Source organism: Ranitomeya variabilis, chromosome 4 (genome assembly GCF_051348905.1).
Source record: "Ranitomeya variabilis isolate aRanVar5 chromosome 4, aRanVar5.hap1, whole genome shotgun sequence".
NCBI lineage: Eukaryota > Metazoa > Chordata > Amphibia > Anura > Dendrobatidae > Ranitomeya > Ranitomeya variabilis.
In genome coordinates, this window is record NC_135235.1 from 244,348,057 (window position 1) to 244,371,313 (window position 23,257).

Genomic DNA, 23,257 nt, shown 5'->3' on the forward strand with positions numbered 1-23,257 from the left:
GCTATGGTGACTGTGACCAGAGAGTCCCCTTGTGAGTGGGTTCAGGGGACCTACTGTGAGCTGTTCCGGGGGGGTGGGGGGCAGGCCCCTGTCGGCGGGTTCGGGGGCCTCTGTGAGCAGACTCAGCCGAAATGGGGGCCCCTGTGCGAAGACTCTGCAGGCTCCTGTCAGTGTGTTCGGGGGCCCCTGTGAGCAGACTTGGCAGGCCCCTGTCGGCGGCTTTGGGTGCACCGTGAGCAAACTCGGCAGGCCCCTGTCGGCTGGTTCGAGGACCCCATGAGCAGACTTGGCAGGTCCCTGGTATATTCCTGTCCTGTCACCCACAGTGATCTGAAGATGCGAGTTCGGATCCTGATTGATGGCACGCTCATCATATTCAGAGTGAAACCCGAGGATGCGGGGAAGTACACCTGTGTGCCGAGCAACAGCCTGGGGCGCTCGCCATCCGCATTCGCGTTCCTCTCTGTGCAGTGTAAGTGATGGCAAGAAGCCACTGCTCCAGCTTTGGGTGCGTCACGCTCCGAGCGAGGCCATAGCCTGTGTCGTGGGCACAGCCGCCAGTTTTGTCGGTGACCGAGGTCAGCCATGGTCAGATACCATTGAGAGTTATTGAACACAAACCTTTAATGTTGCACATTAAGATTGCAAAGGGTTAATGGCACTGAACATGTTTATGTCCTCTATAGACCCAGCGCGAGTTGTCAACATGCCGCCCATCATTTATGTCCCCGTTGGTATTCATGGTCACATTCGCTGCCCTGTGGATGCTGTGCCGCCTGTCACACATGTAAAATGGAATAAAGATGGCCGCCCCCTGCGGACTGATAAGGTGCGTGGTTCAGGTTGGGCGGATGAAAGCTGCTCCACCAGGGTGAAGTGTACCGCTTGGAGGAATGATGCTGCTCCACTGGGGGTGACGTGTACCGCTGGGAGGAAAGAGGCTGCTCCACTGGGGGTGACGTGTACCGCTGGGACGAAGGAGGCTGCTCCACTAGGGGTGACGTGTACCGCTGGGAGGAATTATGCTGCTCCACTGGGGGTGACGTATACCGCTGGGACGAAGGAGGCTGCTCCACTGGGGGTGACGTGTACCGCTGGGAGGAATGAGGCTGCTCCACCAGAGGTGACGTGTACCGCTGGGAGGAAAGAGGCTGCTCCACTGGGGGTGACGTGTACCGCTGGGACGAAGGAGGCTGATCCACTGGGGGTGACGTGTACCGCTGTGACGAAGGAGGCTGCTCCACTGGGGGTGACGTGTACCGCTGTGACGAAGGAGGCTGCTCCACTGGGGGTGACGTGTACCGCTGGGACGAAGGAGGCTGCTCCACTGGGGGTGACGTGTGCCGCTTGGACGAAGGAGGCTGCTCCACTGGGGGCGACTTGTACCGCTGGGAGGAATGAGGCTGCTCCACCGGAGGTGACGTGTACCGCTGGGAGGAAAGAGGCTGCTCCACTGGGGGTGACAAGTACCGCTGAGACGAAGGAGGCTGCTCCACTGGGGGTGACGTGTACCGATGGGACGAAGGAGGCTGCTCCACTGGGGATGGCGTGTACCGCTGGGAGGAATGAGGCTGCTCCACCGGGGAAGACGTATACCGCTGGGAGGAAGGAGGCTGCTCCACCGGGGGTGACGTGTACCGCTGGGAGGAATGAGGCTGCTCCACCGGGGGAGATGTGTACCGCTGGGATGAAGGAGGCTGCTCCACTCGGGGTGACTTGTACCACTGGGAGGAAGGACGCTGCTCCACTGGGGGTGACTTGTACCAATGGGACGAAGGAGGCTGCTACTCCGGGGGTGACGTGTACTGCTGGGACGAAGGAGGCTGCTCCACTAGGGGTGACGTGTACCGATTGGACGAAGGAGGCTTCTCCCCTGGGGGTGACGTGTACCGATTGGGCGAAGGAGGCTGCTCCACTAGGGGTGACGTGTACCGATGGGACAAAGGAGGCTGCTCCACCGGGAATGATGTGTACCGCTGGGAGGAAGGGGGTTTCTCTACCGGGGGTGACATGTACCGCTGGGATGAAGGAGGCTTCACCGGTGGTGACATGTACCGCTGGGGCAAAGAAGGCTGCTCCACCGGGGGTGACGTGTACGGCTGGGACGAAGGACGCTGCTCTACCGGTGGTGGCTTCTAACGCTGGTTTGATGGAGGCTGCTCAAACATGGGTAACTTGTACCGCTGGGCGGATGGAGGCTGCTTCACCAGGGGTGACATCTACCGCCAGGCAGGAGGACTGCTCTGGTATGTGTTTTGTGGGGCAAGGGGCTGTGATTTCCAGTGCCCCCTTTATTTGGTTTTGTTATTTATGCTCTTTTGCTCCCAGTTATCAGGATGGAAGCTCCTGGAAGATGGCTCTATTCACATTGAGGAGGCGACAGAGGAGTTACTGGGCACCTACACCTGTGTGCCTTACAATGCGTTGGGGACTATGGGCCAGTCCCCTCCTGCTCGGCTGCTGCTGAAGGTCAGATCCCAAAATAACACAATTTTTCAGTTTCAGTCGCTGCTTGGGAGGGTTGTAGCACAGGCTTGGGAAAAGGGGGGGGGTTGTTGGCTCTGGTTTGGGACAGGGAGTGCTGGCTTGGGGGTTAGTGTGCTAGCTCGGGGGTTGACTCTGGTTCGGGGCTGGGAGTGCTGGCTTAGTGGTTAGCATGCTAGCTCAGGGGTTGGTTTTGGTTCAGGACAGAGAGTGCTGTCTTTGGGGTTAGCATGCTAGCTTGTGGGTTAGCTTCAGTTCGGGACAGGGAGTGCTGGCTTGGGGGTTAGCATGCTAGCTCGGGGGTTGGTTTTGGTTCAGGACAAGTAGTCCTGCCTTGGGGGTTAGCATGCTAGCTTGTGGGTTAGCTTTGGTTCGGGACAGGGAGTGCTGGCTTGGGGGTTTGCATGCTAGCTCAGGGGTTAGCTTTGATTCAGGACAGGGAGTGCTGGCTTGGGGGTTCGCATGCTAGCTCAGGGGTTAGCTTTGATTCGGGACAGGGAGTGCTGTCTTGGGGGTTAGCATGCTAGCTCAGGGGTTAGCTTTGATTCGGGACTGGGAGTGCTGTCTTGGGGGTAAGCATGCTAACTCTGGGTTTTGCTTTGGTTTGGGACTGGGAGAGCTGACTTGGGGGTTAGCATGCTAGCTTGGGGGATGGCTTTGGTGTCCATATCCCCTCAAGGGCAGTGTCTTATCTGCTTGTTCTTGTCACTTTCTCCAGATGTGAGTGGTAACCATCTTTGTACTGGGCTGCAGCTTATGTTGCTGCCGCTTGATAGTTTTCTGCTCCTGCCTCCACTCGTTTTGAACACAGACTGGAGTAATAATAATACTGTTTCTCACCTTTAGGACCCACCCTATTTTACGGTGCTGCCTGGCTGGGAGTATAGGCAAGAAGCTGGCAGGGAGCTGCTGATTCCTTGTGCCGCTGCTGGAGACCCCTTCCCCACCATCTCCTGGAGAAAGGTACGGCCAGGCCAAACGCCTTATAGCATTGTCTGGAAAGGTTTAATGCATGAGTGAAAACAATCTTCGCTCATCATCCTTCCCCAAGGGGCACTCCAAAGTGATCTACAGGCCCCTAACCAAAGATGTCCCAGCAGCTGGTGCCAGTCCCAGGGGCAGGTAGATGGGCAGTGGTATCCAGTTTCTGCCCCCAGGCACTTTTTTTCGCGCTCTCTTGCGGGTTTATACTTTACTTTTTCTCTGTTTTCAGGGCAGTGCTCTCTGTTTTGTATGGGATTCTTTTGCCGTTTTCAGTGCGGCTCTCTTTCGTACTTTTTCATGCTGTCTTGCAGTTTGTTTGTTACGCTTTCTCCGTGCTCAAGGCGGCACTCTCCAACTGGTCTGTACCCTACTCATTCTCAGGGTGGTGATCTCATGCGTTTTGTACATTATTCTTTCTCTGTTCTCAAGGCTGTGCTCTCTCTCCCGGGTCAATACGTTACTCGTTTTCAGGGCTGCGCTCTCTCGCGGGTCTGTGCGTTACTCGCTCTCCGTTCTCAAGGCTGCTCTCTTGCTGGTCTGTACAATATTCATTCTCAGGGCGGCGCGCTGTCTCTGGTCTGTACGATATTCGTTCTCGGGGAGATGTTCTCTCGCAGTCTCTTTTTCTCTGTTTCGTAGCTTGCCCTCTGCCAGTTTTTTTCTGTGTCGTCTATTTGCAGGTGGGGCGCCCCTCTTCCAGTAAGCACAGCGTGCTGCCCAGCGGCTCCTTACAGTTTCGCTCGCTCAGTAAGGACGATCACGGAGAATGGGAATGTGTAGCCAGTAATGTGGTGACCAGCATCACTGCCAGCGCCCACCTCACGGTCATTGGTGAGTACAAGGGTCTTTAAGAGGGCCTTTATGTCAGGGCATTGTAAGATCGGTCCTGGTCACTGAGTAATTCTTACATGGTAGGTGGTCAGATCTCTCTTATCCTGGCTGATATCTGTGAGAAGCCTGGACGCTGCTCAGGGTCTGCAACCTCCTCCAACTTTCACTGACTGCAAGTCGAGGTCTTGACAACATTGTCAAATTGCCCTGTGGCCCCCGTTGTCTCCGCCTCTGACTTGCCCTGTAGCTCACATATGCCTCCTTTGCACAGACCATTTTGCTTCTTCTGGGGGCTTTCTGACCCTTGTGGACCCTCCTTTCCAGGCACCAGTCCTCATGCTCCTTCTGGTGTTCGTATCCTGGTGTCCATGAATGCGGCCAATGTGTCCTGGGAGCCGGGCTACGATGGAGGACTTGAGCAGACATTCTCAGTTTGGTACGGCGCTCTGTGAGTCACCCAGCATGCTTTGCAGCTTTCTCTCCTCTGTCATGTGACTTTCTTACTGTTAAGGGGATGTGACCTGGTGACCCTCAGCCCCCCCCCCCCCCCCCACCCACACACACACAGACACACAGACACACACTGCTCGTTGTAAAGCTTGCCAAAGTATCTGCCAGGAGGTGATGACTGGTGTGCATTCTACACTGGAGGTGATGACTGGTGTGTGCGCTCTACACTAGAAGGTGATGACTGGTGAGCATTCTACATTGGAGGTGATGAATGATGTGAGCGCTCTACACTGTAGGTGATGACTGGTGTGCACTCAACATTGGAGGTGATGACTGTGCGCTCTACACTGGAGTTGATGACTGGTGTGCACTCTACACTAGAAGGTGATGACACTCTGATGTGTGCGCACTACACTAGGAGGTGATGTGTGCGCTCTACACTAGTAAGTGATGCTTGATGTGTGCTCTTTACAGTAGAAGGTGATGCTTGATGTGTGCTCTTTACAGTAGAAGGTGATGACTGATGTGTGCGCTCTACACTGGAGGTGATGACTGGTGTGCGCTCTACACTGGAGGTGATGACTGGTGTGCGCTCTACACTAGGAGGTGGTGTGTGCGCTCTACACTAGGAGGTGGTGTGTGCGCTCTACACTAGGAGGTGGTGTGTGCGCTCTACACTAGGAGGTGGTGTGTGCGCGCTCTACACTAGGAGGTGGTGTGTGCGCGCTCTACACTAGGAGGTGATGTGTCCGCTCTACACTAGGAGGTGATGTGTCCGCTCTACACTAGGACTTGATGTGTCCACTCTACACTAGGAGGTGGTGTGCGCTCTACACTAGAAGGTGATGGTCACACTTTCTTTTGTTCATCTCTTCTCTATACTCTCGAGGTCAGTGAGGACGTCTGTCCTGGGCTCCAGTCTCTTCTCTGTCGGGGTCCCATGGTCATGTTATGTATGCTCTGTGGCCCCTACAGGGTGAAGCGTGCCCAGTTTGGGCCTCATGACTGGGTGTCCATACCGGTGGCTGGTGTGGCAAACTCGCTTTTCGTGGACTCCCTGGATCCGGAGACTGAGTACCAGTTCAGTGTTCTGGCTCAGAATAAGCTGGGGACAAGCTCATTCAGCGAGGTGGTGACGGTGCGGACCCTGGGTGAGGCAAATTCTGCGGCACAGTGTGTTTGTATACAGTGGGGAAAATAAGTATTTTGTGCACTGCCGATTTTGCAAGTTTTCCCACCTACAAAGAATGGAGAGGTCTGTAATTTTTATCTTAGACGCACTCAACTGTGGGAGACAAAATCTAAATATAAAAAAACAGAAAATCACATTGTAAGTTGTGGCGACATCACATTTAATCTGAATTATCCAGACATATGATGTCAGTATGCCCAGGGACATGAGCTAGAGTTCATGTGGCAATCATTGTTGACGGCTGCTCATTAGCTTTTGTATCTGTCCTTGTATTGCAGTCCTAGCATTGTTCTACTATCTTTGGGAAATGAAGGAACAATGTTTGAATGTTTGTTAACCTGTTGATGACCCATTGGTTCTCTGCAATGTGAAGGACCATCTATGAATGTTGTTTGAACACTTCAGCAGTGAGGGATGTCCTCCTTCCACCTTCCCACGAGCCTGTGGTGGAATGACTGAATTGGAAGTTGTGACCTATAAAAAGAATGATGTGCCTGTGTTCAGGGAGTCTACAACATTACAGAACTCATGGCGGCATCATCACTCCAACTGAAGAAATACAGAGCTGCTTCATTGACCATTACTGAAACCCCAGAGACGTCTTAAAGGATCCAAGTTGGGACAATAGGGTTACCTGACCACATATCTCACTTCTCTCTGTTAGCATCCTAAGCTTGTCGTTGCCTCCTTACTGTGTGGGCCCGCCAAAAGTGGGGAGCCATTGGTGGGGGTACTTGGCCCTGGAAACCAGGGCTGTGGAGTTGGTAAGCCAAACCTCCAACTCCTCAATTTCCATGACACCCGACTCCCTCATACATGGCTCATGTTTAAGTTTACCGTATTTTTCGGCATATAAGACGCACCGTACCATAAGACGCACCCCAAATTTGGGGTGAAAATTGCAGAAAAAAAGATTTTTTATAAGATGGGGGTCCGTCTTATTGTCCGAATTTACAGTATCTTACCTGTGGGCTGGTGGTGGCAGAGCAGGGTCACAGGAGGCATGGTGTCGGCAGAGGTGGGGTGAGGCGGTACGGTGTGCACCTGAGCAGGGTCCCTTCCTGCTTAGGTGGGCGACGCCACGGCCTGGTGTCCATGGGAGGGTTGCAGCAGTGGTTACCGGCAGAGGTGTTGGGATGAGGAGGCACAGTGAGAGGTATGGCGTGAGAGGGGTCCCTTTCCCCGGTGAGGTGATGCAGCAGCCCGGTAATGCAGCAGAGCCGGGTGAATCCTGTTGTTACCGCGGTGGCAGAGGTGTGGAGATGAGGAGGCGCAGTGAGCGGGGTCCCTTTCCCTGGTGAGGTGATGCAGCAGCCCCGGTAATGCAGCAGAGCCGGGTGAATCCTGTTGTTACCGTGGTGGCAGAGGTGTGGAGATGAGGAGGCGCAGTGAGCGGGGTCCCTTTCCCCGGTGAGGTGATGCAGCAGCCCCGGTAATGCAGCAGGGCCGGGTGAATCCTGTTGTTATCTGTGCGCGCGGCCATCTTCCTGAGGCCGCGCGTTCGCAGATGGAGCTCTGCTGCCCGGGGCTTCAGGAAAATGGCCGCCGGAATCCCCATCTGCGCACGCGCGGCATCCCGCGGCCATTTTCCTGAAGCCCCGGGCAGCAGAGCTCCATCTGCGAACGCGCGGCCTCAGGAAGATGGCCGCGCGCACCGATAACAACAGGATTCACCCGGCTCTGCTGCATTACCGGGGCTGCTGCATCACCTCACCGGGGAAAGGGACCCCGCTCACTGCGCCTGCTCATCTCCACACCTCTGCCGCCACGGTCCACGGTAAGCCTGCATTGGGAATATAAGATGCACCCCCCATTTTCCCCCCTTTTTTGGGGGGGAAAAAGTGCGTCTTATATGCCAAAAAATACGGTAAGTGATAAATTTACAGTAGTAAAATGGTAATATCATGCTTTTAATCATTAGTATGATACAATAATCAAGCCATTTAGATAGAACATGAAATATATTTTTTTGGAATACAACTTTAGAACAATTTATTTTTATTTTTTTAATATTTACAATTTATTGCACACTCTGCAGTAAGTGGGGGGGAAAAACAGTTTTCATCAAAAAAACGTACTGAATAGCATTTGTGCATTTTATGAATTTGTTCTGAGAAATAGTATCGCCTCCATCAGATCCTCCTTAATAGATGACCTCACATCGGATCTAATTATTTTAAGGCTGGAGAACGACCTCTCTACACTAAGGCTAGGTTCACATTGCGTTAACAGCAGCCCATTCAACACATGCGTTAACGGGCTGCTGTTACCGCAAGTGCCGATATGTCACATTGCTAGCGCAGATAGAGCTAGCAGATGCTCTATCTGCGCTAGCAGTGACGGACCCGGAAACGCTGCAGCCCGCGTCCCAGGGTCCGTTGTAAATGGCAGCGTTGTAAATGTCTTTTTAGATTGGAAGCTGTTGAAGGAGCTTTTTACCACTGCCTGCCTGCCTGAGTATGCAGTGATTTTGGCATCACAGCATTTGTTTTCATCTGGGTCACTTATACAATGACACACAAAATGTTTATTATCTTGAGTCTCTGAAATGCTCAAATATAGCTGACTTCATAAGATGCTTCTTAGACATTTTGTAGTTATGTATATTCGCTCTCAAAATTTTGTCCTGTAAGAAAAAAAAAAGTATATTGCAGTTCTTGTAAGAAGAATAGGGACTCATGCACTGTATAATTTGGGATAGAAATGAAACAATCTTTGCTTAAATCAATAGGACAGATAAGTATAAAGTTTGTAAAATGTGTTAGATAGCTTTACTCTGAACTTTCAATGTCAGGCTTGTCTCGGGGTACAGCTCACTAAATGCTTCACATCATATTTCTTCACATTCTATGAAGAGGGGAGGAGGGAGGGAGCATGTTTGTGTTGAATCATATTGCAGAACACACACACAAATATACATGTCCTCATTGATCCTGTTACTGTATATCCGAATTTGAGATGTTAGAAAACAGTTTTTCCCCTTATATTCTATGTATAGTGTATATAAGTCATCAGAGCAGCTAATTTCTCCAAACATGAGCTAAGAGGAAAAACAAACTAAAACATCAAGCATACAGAGACAACTATACTGGACTATTGATTTATGCACAGTTTATTGAAAGTTTAGATATGCTTTAGGAAGTACTTGCCTTAATCCTGCTTTCCTGTTCACTCCAGAAATTCTGAGATGAATGTAGGCTTTCCTTCCCTGTGTGTTTGTTATTTTTCCCCTTATCTATAGAGGAGGAGCTTCACTACTTATCATGAACATAAACTGCAGCGCAAATTCATCTCAGCTAAGAGTTTAGACCTTAAGGTACAGTCACACTAAACGATATCGCTAGCAATCCGTGACGTTGCAGCGTCCTGGCTAGCGATATCGTTTAGTTTGACACGCAGCAGCGATCAGGATCCTGCTGTGATGTCGCTGAATAAAGTTCAGAACTTTATTTGGTCGTCCGATCGCCGTGTATCGTTGTGTTTGACAGCAAAAGCAACGATACCAGCGATATTTTACACTGGTAACCAGGGTAAACATCGGGTTACTAAGCGCAGGGCCGTGCTTAGTAACCCGATGTTTACCCTGGTTACCAGCGTAAAATGTAAAAAAAACAAACAGTACATACTCACATGCGTCCCCCGGCGTCTGCTTCCCACACTGACTGAGCGCCGCAAAGTGAAAGTGAAACCACAGCACAGCGGTGACGTCACCGCTGTGCCCTGCTACTGCCGGCGCTCAGTCATTGCAGGAAGCGGACGCCGGGGGACGCATGTAAGTATGTAGTGTTTGTTTTTTTTACATTTTACTCTGGTAACCAGGGTAAACATCGGGTTACTAAGCGCGGCCCTGCGCTTAGCAACCCGATGTTTACCCTGGTTACCCAGGGACCTCGCCATCGTTGGTCGCTGGAGAGCGGTCTGTGTGACAGCTCTCCAGCGATCAAACAGCGACGCTGCAGCGATCGGCATCGTTGTCGCTATCGCTGCAGCGTCGCTTAGTGTGACGGTACCTTTAGATTAGGAATAGGACAGACATTTATAGGACATTTCATAACTTTCCCAAATTCTTATGAAAAAAAATATTCCCCACAAGCTGTATTGAACTACTGTACCCAATTTATTATATGTTTTAGGAGTCGATTTTATACCGAAAATGGGCTCTGACTTCAACTCTGACTCCACAGCCCTGCTGGAAACGGTTCTAATCCTGGCGAGTCAGCGGAAGGGTGAGACTGTAATTTGCTCCATCTTGGATATTTGCTGGGAATGTTCTGTTTGCTATTGTGTGTTGGTGGTTCAATAAATTACTGCCACACTGTGTTACCCTCAGCCTGTGTTGTCTGATTAGTGTTCTGTCCACTGGGAGAGAGCGGGTGTTCAGTGGTATGAGACCTGGTCCATGCAGTCTTTCTTAAGACATCCAGGCCAGTGGACAAGAGCACCCACTAAATCTATCTCTACATAAGTGATAAGTCTTAAGTATTTGATCACCTACCAACCAGCAATAATGGTGACTCTCACAGACCTGTTAACTTTTCTGTAAGAATCCCTCCTCCTCTGCATTCATTACCTGGATAAATTGCACCTGTTTGAACTCGTTAGCTGTATAAAAGACACCTGTCCACACAATCACACTCCAGCCTCTCCACCATGGTCAATACTAAATATATAGCTGTCTAAGGACACCAGGAACAAAATTGTACACCTGCACAAGGCTGGGATGGGCTACAGGACAATAGGCAAGCAGCTTGGTGAGAAGGCAACAACTGTTGGCGCAATTATTAGAAAATGAAAGAAACGCAAGATGATTGTCAATCTTCCTCGGCCTAGGACTTCATGCAAGATCTCGCCTCGTGCCGTAAAGATGATTTTGAGGAAGCTCAGGAATCATCTACAACTCAACTACATGGGAGGCCCTGGTCAATTACCTGAAAATAACTGGGCCACAGTCTTATCACAGATTATCGTTGGTAACACATTACGCCTTCATGAATTAAAATCCTGGAGGGCACGCAAGGTCCCTCGGCTGAAACCAGCTGTAACAATTCTAGTGGAACACACAGGAACCTCTTGGCTTGAGACAATGAGTAAACTGAACAGGTGTATGGTAACAAGTCTGTATTTACACAAATTAATGCAGGTGCAGCAAGTGACCAACAATTGAAGAAAACGGAGATACTGAAGTACTTCATATGCAGCACTGCTGCAGGCAAAGTCTCTTGGGCGAGGCACACACTAGGGGAAGATGTTCAGAAGACAAAGTTCAGAACAGGCTGGAAGTCTCTGAATAAAAGTCCTGAAAACAGTACAGGGCTGTGAGTCTCTTAGGAAGTCCAGAACAGTCACAAATACTGCCACTGCACACCAACTTGAACTTAGCTGAAGCAGGCTGACATTACGTGTCCAAAGCAGCCAGGTGGAGACCGAACCAGATGCAGAGGAACACACACACTGCTTTCTACGGTGAACTGGTGATGTTTGCTGGAAGGGCTGAATGGGATCTTTTGGAGAGGAGCAGTATCTTGCAGCACAGAGCCAGGGATTCAAGCAGAATACACAAGCATGGACTGGAAGGCAAACTAGGGTTATAAAGACAGGGAAGGCAGATCACATGAGCAGAAGTGAGGCAGCAGACAACATCTTGAAAAGGGGCAATAAAGCACAACAGGTGAACAGAGAATCAGAGTCCTGACACCAGCACATGTCCAGGTCTGTTTGTAGTTCTCCAATGACCACCTGGATTATCCAGAGGAGGCATGAGAATCAACGGGTGTTCTAGTCCACTAGCTGAAACCGCATGGACAATGTCTCATGCCACCGAATGCGCGCTCTTAGTTTAGTGTGGGCATAATACTACTCAGACAACATAGGGTGAGGGTAAAACAGTGCGGCTATACTTTATTGAACCACAAAATGGGTAAATAACACACAAAACCATCCCATCAAATACCCAATATGATGCAAAATTACACTCTCACCCTTCCACTGACTTGCCGGGATAAGAGCAATTGTGACTTCAGAGCTTCCAGGGCAGACCACCCCCACTTGTGACACGCAAACAGAGAAGAGGTAAGGACAAACTTAGGAAGATGACAGCCCATTGAGGCACATGGTCAGGTGACCGGAGGCTCGCAACCTGGCTTCTACAAACATCTCCATGGAGCCAGGTGACTGACTGGCCCCAATCCTGGCTTTCACAAACGTATCCATTGTGCTTAGGTGACCAGTGGGTCCAAATCTTGGCTTCCACAAACGTATCCATTGTTCAGTGATGGTCAATGGAGCAGATCTGTAATCTTACAGGCGGGAACGTGGTCCCTTAAGCTGGCAACCTGTAGAATGGCAAATCTGTGTCCATCGTAATGGAGCCACGATCTGGCAGCTATCCTGTAGCGTGCTCCTGGCTGTGGTTTTGTAAAGAGTCTTTGCTTCTTTGGCTCTCTGGACCTTTGGATGTATATTTTTACACAGGCATATCCCCCTTTTTAGTTCCTAACTATTCTACAAGACACCATTCACAGGTCAAGGGGAAAAAGCTTAAGAGATTAACTCACATTGTTTCATCATCTTATAGTTTATCCTTCAATGTTTGCAAGTCAACAAACTGCATGGCCTGGAATAATGTGTAATCACATTATAAGCAAACCTCATTGTTTAGTGACTCTGCATCCCTATTTTGCAAAGGTGACCGTACAATAATCTGTAGGAGTTGATATAAGAGATAAATAACAAACCTTCATCAATTTACAAATATCAATTCAACCTACATGAAGTCAAAATTAAGATAAATCTATGCCTCCTGGCTTACTTGAAATGGACGTCTGGATAATTAACGTGTCCTCAGTCATGTGGTCAGCTGAGACAAAAATGGAACTTTTTGGTATCCACTCCACTCGCTGTGTTTGTAGAAATGGGAAAAATGAGTTCTACCCCCAAGAACACTGTCCCAACCATGAACCATGGTGGGGGAAACATCATATTTTGGGTGTGCTTTTCTACAAAGTAGACATGACGACTGTACCGTATTGAAGGGAGGATGGATGGGGTCATGTATTGCGAGATTTTGGCCAACAGCCTCCTTCCCTCAGTAACCGTACTGAAGATGGGTCATGGCTGGGTCTTCCAGCGTGACAATGACCTGAAACTCACAGCCAGAGCAACGAAGGAGTGGCTCTGTAAGAAACATTTCAAGGTCCAGGAGTGGCCTAGCCAGTCTCCAGACCTGAACCCAGTAGGAAATCTTTGGAGGGAGCTGAAATTCAATGTTGCCCAGCAACAGCCCCGAAACCAGAAAGATCTGGAGAAGATCTTTATGGAGGAGGGGGCCAGAATCCCTGCTGTGTGTGCAAACTTGGTCAAGATCTACAGGAAACATCTGTCCTCTGTAATTACAAAGAAAGGTTTCTGGACCGAATATTCGGTTTTGTTCATCTGTTGTATTAAATACTTATTTCATGCAATTAAAATGCTAATTAATTATGTAACAATCGTACAATGTGATTTTCTGGATTTAAAGGGGTTGTCCACTACTTTCAATTAACCCCCCCAATGTATCCCCCAGGGGCCCCTAATGAATTGTGTAAATACCTTCCGTTGCTGTTTTCGCCTGTGAGCAACGCTATGCTGGCGGCTGAGTCCGGGTCACGTGACCCCCAGGCTGCAGCCGCCGCTTATTTCCGCCGACGTCACGTCAATTTCCCGACTCTGGAAATTGACGTGACGTCATGAGCAGGCGTGACCCAGCCTCACAGTCAGCAGTCACTCATCAAGAGTGACTGGGCTGTGGGCGGCGCTGGGGGCTGTAGGGCTGTGCTGCGGGCGGGGCTAGGCAAGGATGTGCACGCTGTGCTGGGATGGGCGGGGCTAGGCAGGGATGTGGGGGCACCGGGGGTCTGCGTGCCGGCGCCGGTATGTGCGGGGGTCTGTGTGCCAGCGCCGGGGGTCTGCGTGCCGGCGCCAGTATGTGCGAGCGCCAGGGGTCTGCGTTGGGTCTCCTGGCCGTGCTGGGGTCTGCTGCGGGGAGGTGGTCATTGGTGTGTGTGTGTGTGTGTCTCTGTGTGCAGGCATCGTCCAATGGGACTACAAGTCCCATCGGGCTCTGCCTGCTACAGTGACAGTGAGTGACACATTAGCCAATGATGGGACAGTAGTAGTCTCATCATCCGGCTAATGTGTTGAATCTAAAAAAACAAACCAAAAACATACACACATATACAGTACATACAACATACACCATGTGACATGCAACATGTGACAACATGTGACATGCAACGTGTGACAACATGCAACATGTGATGACATGCAGCATGCGACATGTGACAACATGTGATGACATGCGGCGACATTTGACAACATGCGGCATGCGAAAACATGCACCATGTGACATGCGATGACATGCAGCATGCGAAAATGCAACATGTGACATGCTATGACATGCAACATGTGACGACATGCAACATGCGGCAACATGCAACATACGGCATGCGATGACATGCAGCATGAGACATGCGATATGCGGTGACATGCACCATGTGACGTGATGACATGCAGCATGCGAAAATGCGACGACATGCAACATGCGATGACATGCAGCATGAGACATGCGGCGACATGCACCAAGCGACATGTGATAGCATGCGACATGCAATGACATGCACCATGCGACATGTGATAACATGCGGCGACATGCGATAACATGCGGCATGCAGCATGCGATGACATGCGACATGCAGCATGCGTCGACATGGGACATGCAACATACGACATGCAACATGCGATGACATGCGACATGCGATGACATGCAACATGCGGTAGCATGCAGCATGCGATGACATGCAACATGCGACGACATGCAACATGCCACATACAGTACATACTGTACATACAACATACATATAGACATACAGTACATATAACATAGAGTACATACTCACCATCACTTGTCACCTTGATCCCCGAAGCCAGTGTCACCTGTAAAAAATATTAAAATAAACAATATACTCCCTGATCCGCAGAAATCCAATTAAAATGAGTGTCCCTCCACGATCTCCCGTGGAGAGCAGCAGCATCAGCTGATGCTACCACTCTCCAGGGGCTCCAGGAACACAATGATGGAAGGTATCCTTCCACAATGTATTCCTCACCCTACGCCCCTGTGAGAAAATAGTCCCTAGTCTCACTTTTGGCATTGCTGTGTGAGAAATTTTCCCACGCAGCAATTGCCATAAAATGAGACTCTGAGAGGTTACTATAGTTCAGTGATACACTGCAGGAGCCATTGTCTCCTGTTAGTGTGTCACTGAGGGTCCTATAGAGCAGTGACATCACCCGATGTCACTGTTCTATAGGGGAGATCATCGTGGGACACTCATTAATTGGACTACGGCGGACAGGTAGTATACGGTTTATTTTACGTTTTTTGCAAGCGCTGAAGTATAGTAAGTATGGTGAAATGAATATTAAAATACTTTTTTCTGGCTATGTCTTTTTTTATTTTTTAAACTCTTTCACTACTATTGGATTAATAATGGATAGGCGTCTTATTGACAACTCTCCATTATTAACCCGGCTTAATGTCACCGTACAATAGCAAGGTGATATTAACCCCTTATTACCCCATATCCCACCGCTACACGGGAGTGGGAAGAGAGGGGCTAAGTGCCGGAATTGGCGCATCCTACAGGTGGCTGCGGACTGGTATTTGTAGCTGGGGGGGGGGGGAGGGGTGGTGTTCAATATCCATGGCCCCTCTCTAGGCTATGAATATCAGCCCGCAGCTGTCTGCGTAGCCTTTCTGGCTATAAAATATAGGGGGACCCCACTTCATTTTTTTTGGGGGGGTCCCCCCATTTTAATAGCCAGTAAAGGCTACGCAGACAGCTGCGGGCTGATATTCATAGCCTAGAGAGGGGCCATGGGTATTACCCCCTTCCCAGGCTACAAATATTGGCCCCCGGCCGTCGGCTTTCCCCCTCTGGCGCAGAAAAATGCTCGGGAGCCCACGCCATTTTTTTTTCCAGTTTTTTTTTTTTTTTTTTAACTGAAACATATTGTTCATTAACCCCTTTCTGCCAGCTGACGGAATAGTACGTCAGCTGGCAGTATCCCCCGCTTTGAGGTGGGCTTCGGCGGTGAGCCCACTTCAAAGCCGCAACATGTCAGCTGTTTTCAATACAACAAAAAAAAATTTACATGACGCTAAACGGCGTAGCGAGAAAAAAAAATCAAAAGCCAAAATTATGTTTTTTTTGGTCGCCGCGGCATTGCATTAAAATACAATTACGGGCGATCAAAAGAACATATCTGCACAAAAGTGGTATCATTAAAAACGTCAGCTCGGCGCGCAAAAAATCAGCCCTCACCCGACCCGATATCTCAGAAAATATAGACGCTACGGGTATCAGAAAATGGCACAATTATTTTATTTCTTTTTAGCAAAGTTTGGAATTTTTTTTCACCACTTAGATAAAAAATAACCTAGACGTTGTTTGGTGTCTATGAATTCGTAATGACCTGTAGAATCATAATGGCAGGTCAGTTTTAGGCTGTGTGCACACGTTGCAGATTTGGGTGCAGAATTTTCTGCACAAAATCTGCATTTCCTTGCAGAAAACAAACGCAGCTGCGTTTTTGATGCATTTTTTCACGTTTTTTGCGCGTTTTTTTGTGCGTTTTTGTATGCGATTTTGAAAGCTAAATAAAGATATATTATTGAACAAAAAAAAAGATTTGTGATGTCATTATTGTCCAACCTCCTCTTTTACATTTGTCCAACCCACACTCAATTACACACAGATAGATAATAGATGAAATGGATAGACAGATCTACATATAGATAGATCTATAGATGCATACATCTATCTGTTCATATATCTATCTATAGATATATCTGGATAGATATATCTATTGATAGATGTATGAATAGTGTAGGGTGCGTGTCCACTGTCTGGATTAGGCTACTTTCACACTTCCGTCTTCTGGGCTCCATTGCAATTTGTCGTTATGGGCAAAAAACAGATCCTGCAAATGTGCTTGCAGGATGCGTTTTTTGCCCATAGACTTGTATTAGCGACGGATGGGCACACATCGCATCTGTCGTGCGACGGATCCGTCGTGTTTTGGCGGACGCGACGCACAAAAAAACATTCAATGCAAGGTTTTTTTGTGCGACGTGTCCGCCATTTCCGACCGCACATGCATGGCTGGAACTCCGCCCCCTCCTCCCTGCTCATCACAATGGGCAGCGGATGCGTTGTAAAACTGCATCCGCTGCCCACGTTGTGCTAAATTTAGCACAACGTCCCTTGGTACGTCGGGCTGACGGTTTGCGACGGTCCCGTACCGACGGAAGTGTGTAAGTAGCCTTAAATCCGAATTAGCTGCAGATTGGATGCTGCGTACTTGTAGTCCCATCGGATGATGCCTGCACACACACCCCAAAAGACCCCCTGCACAGCCCCGCACACACCTGAACAGTCCCGCACACACCTGAACAGTCCCGCACAGTCCCGCACCCACCCGAACAGCCCGCAGACCCCGCCCTCACACACATACACATACACACACACAGTCACCGCCCACACACTTCCATCCTCCCGAACTGCAGCGTTTCTCGGACCCACATCCGCATCTAAACTGCAGATCTTTTTTACATCTGCGGTTTTGCTGCGGATGTGCCCGACTCAATGAAAGTCTAAGGCCGGAGTCACACTACAGCGAGATACGGCTAAGTCTCGCAGGTTAAATACAAGCTCTGGCACCGGCACTCCGGAGCGGAGCGTGCAGCTCCATGTATTGCTGTGCATTTACCGCTCTGGAGTGCCGGTGCCAGAGCTTGGTTTTAACCTGCAAGACTCGGCCGTATCTCGCTGTGTGTGATCCCGGCCTAAGGGTGCAGAAACGCTGCAGTTCGGCCAAAAGAAGTGACATGCTGCGGAAAAAAAAAAGCTGCGTTTCGGTGCGGCTTTTTCCGCAGCATGTGCACAACAAGTCTGCGGCTCCCATAGACTTACATTGGTTGTGCACCACACTGTGGATTTGATGCAATTCTGTGCAGCAGAAAACCCTTCGGATCTGGAATCAAATCCGCAACGTGTGCACACAGCCTTAGCATTTAGTGAACCTAGCAAAAAAGCCAAGCAAAAAACAAGTGTGGGATTGCACTTTTTTTGCAATTTCATCGCACTTTGACTTTTTTTCACATTTTCTGTTACACGACACGGTAAAACCAATGGTGTCGTTCAAAAGTAGAACTTGTCCCGCAAAAAATAAGCCCCCACATGGCCATATTGACGGAAAAATTATGGCTCTGGAAAGAAGGGGAGCGATAAACGAAAAAAGCTCCAGGGGTGAAGGGGTTTCGAAACATGGATATGGACATATATATGTAAATAGACATAGATGGATACATACAGATATATCTATATATCTATCTATCTCTCTATCCGTGTGTAATGGAGTGTGGGTTGGACAAATGTAAAAGAGGAGGTTGGACAGAAATGACATCACAAATCTTTTTGAAGCTAGAGGGGGGAGACGAGGGAGGGGTTGGGGTGTGTTTTGGAGTGGGTGTGGTGGGTTCCTGCTTAGTGGCCTGTGCAAAGCATCATGGAACTTGTAGTATTAGAGCACAATAACTCAGGAGAAAGGAAGTTGTCGATTAACCCCATGAGAGCTGGATCCAGCACTGAAGATGTGCTGCTACAGCATGATAAAAGGTAATATTTCTAAAATAAACACAGTGGATGGTTTCAGTGGCACATAATAGCAAGATTTATGAAAAAAAAAAAAATTATTGTAGTGGACAACTTCTTTAATTTTTAGATTCTGTCTCTCACACTGTAAGAGTACCTACGCTAAAAATTGCAGACCTCTCCGTTCTTTTGTAGGTGGGAAAACGTACAAAATTGGCAATGGATCAAATACTTAATTTCCCCAGTGTAATATATACCCTCTCCCCCTTAAGAAGTTTCTTCTCTTCCTGTGTTTGAAGCTTTCCCGATCACCACCCCGGAGCCGCTGCTGGTCCTCACCTCCCCGCGCTGTCTCATTGCCAACCGCACGCAGCAGGGCGTGCTCCTGTCCTGGCTCCCACCGGCCAATCACACCTTCCCGCTGGATCGGTACATTATGGAGTTTCGCTTAGCAGAGCGATGGGAGATCTTAGATGACTCTATCACCGGGGCTGAGACCGAGATCCTGGCGAAGGAGCTGTCCCAGGTAAAGAACTCTGCAGGGGAAACTGAATCCAGGCGAGGGTCAGTAATGATGCCACTGGCTATAACTGGGGATATTATTGGGGGATTGTTGGTAGAAATAGGAGAGGGGGCTGATATTTGGGGAGATGTTGCCACTAATCACTTACTTTAGCTTCATATTGAGGTCTGGACGTTTTGCTCTGCATTCAGTCATTTTGTGATGTCGTCATGTCAGTGATGTAACATGAGAAATAACTTATTAACCCTCACCGGACATGACTGTATAGACCACTTGGCTCTTGTTCACACTCCTAGATGTTGAAGAATCTGCGTCTTTCTTTTCCATCCTGTAGTATAATCCATCCGTGCCTCACGTGTGCTCCATCATTGTGCTCCTCTTTCTAGGACACATGGTACGAGTTCCGGGTCCTGGCCGTTATGCAGGATCTCATCAGTGAGCCCAGTAACATTGCCGGGGTGTCCAGTACAGGTACGGGCCACACGAGCCCACAAAAGTGTGACAAGCACTGCCATCATCCGTACAACTGCAGAGGCTCCTCTCTCCTGGATGCGCAGCAGGGCTCTCATTTTTCTGTCCTTCGCTCTTTCCCCCTCCAGACCTCGGACCTTTGTCCTTTGTGATGAAACATAGTAACATAGTTAGCAAGGCTGAAAAAGCCATTTGTCCGTCCAGTTCAGCCTATATTCTGTCAGAATAAATCCCCAGATCTATGTCCTTCTAACGAACTAATAACTGAGAGGCTGTGTGCACACGTTCCGGATTTTTCGCGTTTTTTTTGCTATAAAACCGCGAAGAAAACGCTCACATTAAGAATCCTATCAATAGAATGCAATCCGCATTTTGTATGCACATGCTGCGTTATTTTTCTGAGCGGAAACACATTCCGGAAAAAAACACAGCATGTTAATTAATTTGCGGAATCGCGGGGATTCCGCACACATAGGAATAAATTGATCCACTTACTTTCCGCTTGTTTCTAAGCCCACCATGTGGGAAGTAAGCAGATCGTCTGCGGTTGGTACCCAGGGTGGAGGAGAGGAGACTCTCCTCCATGGACTGGGCACCATATCACTGTTTAAAAAAAAAAAAAAAAAAGAATTAAAATAAAAAAGTGATATACTCGCCTTCCGGAGTCCTCCCGCCTTGTAGCAGTGCGCGCGGCGGCTTCCCCCAGGGATGCTTTGTGCGAAGGACCTGGGATGACGTCGCGGTCACGTGACCGTGACGTCATCCCAGGTCCTTTGCTCAAAGCATCCCTGGGAACGGAAGCCGCCGCGTGCACCGCTGAGGAGATCGGGGGCCATCGGAAGGTGAGAATAACCACATTTTTATTTTTTTAATCATTTTTAACATTAGATCTTTTTACTATTGAAGCTGCATAGGCAGCATCAATAGTAAAAAGTTGGTCACACTTGTTAAACACTATGTTTCACAAGTGTGACCAACCTGTCAATCAGTTTTCCAAGCAATGCTACAGATTGCTTGTAAAACGCTAGCATTCTGCAAGCTAATTACGCTTGTAAAACGCTAATGTTTAGCAGGAATACACATGCCAATTCTGCATGCAATATACCTGCGGCAGGAGTTGCAGAATTGCCGCGGAAATTTCCGCGGCAATTCTGCAACGTGTGCACTTGGCCTAAAGAATCCTCTTCTATGTTGGTGGAAAAACCTTCTCTCCTGCAGACGCAGAGAATGCCCCCTTGTGCCCATCACCTTCCCTGGTATAAACAGATCCTCAGCGAGATATTTGTGTTGTCCCCTTATATACTTATACATGGTTATTAGATTACCCACCAGTCGTGTTTTTTTTCTAGACTAAATAATCCTAATTTTGCTAATCTCTCTGGGTATTGTAGTTCCCCCATCCCCTTTATTAATTTTGTTGCCTTCCTTTGTACTCGCTCTAGTTACATGATATCCTTCCTGACCACCGGTGCCCAAAACTGTACACAGTACTACATGTGCGGTCTAACCAGGGATTTGTACAGAGGCAGTATAATGCTCTCATCATGTGTATATTTGCTTTCTGCTTTCAGATGTCTTTCCATCCCCAGAACTGAGTGATGAAGGTTTTGCTCGTCCCGTCCTCGCTGGAATAGTCGCTACCATCTGCTTCTTGGCTGCCGCCGTTTTATTTAGCACATTGGCGGCTTGTGTGGTGAACAGACAGAGAAAACGGAAACTGAAGAAAAAGAAAGGTGAGTGGAGAATAGAAAGCTATGAGGAGAGGAGGACACTGAGCACAGGAGCTTACAATCTATGAGGAGAGGACACTGATCACAGGAGCTTACAATCTGAGGAGCGGAGGACACTGACCATAGGAGCTTACAATCTATGAGGAGAGGAGGACACGGAGCTTACAATCTATGAGGAGAGGAGAACACTGAGCACAGGAGCTTACAATCTATGAGGAGAGGACACTGATCACAGGAGCTTACAATCTATGAGGAGAGGAGGACACTGAGCACAGGAGCTTACAATCTATGAGGACAGGAGGACACTGAGCACAAGAGCTTACAATCTATGAGGAGAGAGGACACTGAGCACAGGAGCTTACAATCTATGAGGAGAGAGGACACTGAGCACAGGAGCTTACAATCTGAGGAGAGAGGACACTGAGCACAGGAGCTTACAATCTATGAGGAGAGGAGGACACTGAGCACAGGAGCTTACAATCTATGAGGAGAGACAACACTGAGCACAGGAGCTTACAATCTATGAGGAGAGAGGACACTGAGCACAGGAGCTTACAATCTATGAGGAGAGGACACTGAGCACAGGAGCTTACAATCTATGAGGAGAGAGGACACTGAGCACATGAGCTTACAATCTATGAGGAGAGGAGGACATTGATCACAGGAGCTTACAAACTATGAGGAGAGGACACTGAGCACAGGAGCTTACAATCTGAGGAGCGGAGGACACTGACCATAGGAGCTTACAATCTATGAGGAGAGGAGGACACGGAGCTTACAATCTATGAGGAGAGGAGAACACTGAGCACAGGAGCTTACAATCTATGAGGAGAGGACACTGATCACAGGAGCTTACAATCTATGAGGAGAGGAGGACACTGAGCACAGGAGCTTACAATCTATGAGGACAGGAGGACACTGAGCACAAGAGCTTACAATCTATGAGGAGAGGAGGACACTGAGCACAGAACCTTACAATCTATGAGGAGAGAGGACACTGAGCACAGGAGCTTACAATCTATGAGGAGAGAGGACACTGAGCACAGGAGCTTACAATCTGAGGAGAGAGGACACTGAGCACAGGAGCTTACAATCTATGAGGAGAGGAGGACACTGAGCACAGGAGCTTACAATCTATGAGGAGAGACAACACTGAGCACAGGAGCTTACAATCTATGAGGAGAGAGGACACTGAGCACAGGAGCTTACAATCTATGAGGAGAGGACACTGAGCACAGGAGCTTACAATCTATGAGGAGAGAGGACACTGAGCACATGAGCTTACAATCTATGAGGAGAGGAAGACATTGATCACAGGAGCTTACAAACTATGAGGAGAGGACACTGAGCACAGGAGCTTACAATCTGAGGAGAGGAGGACATTGATCACAGGAGCTTACAAACTATGAGGAGAGGACACTGAGCACAGGAGCTTACAATCTGAGGAGCGGAGGACACTGACCATAGGAGCTTACAATCTATGAGGAGAGGAGGACACGGAGCTTACAATCTATGAGGAGAGGAGAACACTGAGCACAGGAGCTTACAATCTATGAGGAGAGGACACTGATCACAGGAGCTTACAATCTATGAGGAGAGGAGAACACTGAGCACAGGAGCTTACAATCTATGAGGAGGGGACACTGAGCACAGGAGCTTACAATCTATGAGGAGAGGAGGACACTGAGCACAAGAGCTTACAATCTATGAGGAGAGGAGGACACTGAGCATAGGAGCTTACAATCTATGAGGACAGGAGGACACTGAGCACAAGAGCTTACAATCTATGAGGAGAGGAGGACACTGAGCATAGGAGCTTACAATCTATGAGGAAAGGAGGACACTGAGCACAGGAGCTTACAATCTATGAGGAGAGAGGACACTGAGCACAGGAGCTTAC

At 48.9% G+C, this 23,257-nt stretch overlaps 1 protein-coding gene across 6 annotated transcripts in view; it reads left to right on the top strand.

Moving 5' to 3' along the window:
• Positions 1–23,257, top strand: part of IGSF9B (immunoglobulin superfamily member 9B) — a 154,380-nt gene that overhangs the window by 36,073 nt on the left and 95,050 nt on the right. For 5 of the 6 annotated variants that reach the window (XR_013213068.1, XR_013213069.1, XM_077249334.1 and 2 more), the window contains exons 7-16: positions 327–472; positions 687–829; positions 2,329–2,469; positions 3,331–3,447; positions 4,149–4,299; positions 4,624–4,747; positions 5,725–5,900; positions 18,933–19,159; positions 19,543–19,627; positions 21,199–21,360. Coding sequence is in view for 4 of the 6 variants with exons in the window: in XM_077249334.1 (XP_077105449.1) it covers positions 327–472; positions 687–829; positions 2,329–2,469; positions 3,331–3,447; positions 4,149–4,299; positions 4,624–4,747; positions 5,725–5,900; positions 18,933–19,159; positions 19,543–19,627; positions 21,199–21,360 (1,472 nt within the window). In the remaining 2 variants the exon portion in view is untranslated. The remainder of the gene's footprint in view (positions 1–326; positions 473–686; positions 830–2,328; positions 2,470–3,330; positions 3,448–4,148; positions 4,300–4,623; positions 4,748–5,724; positions 5,901–18,932; positions 19,160–19,542; positions 19,628–21,198; positions 21,361–23,257) is intronic. The other variant, XM_077249335.1, reaches the window with a different exon arrangement.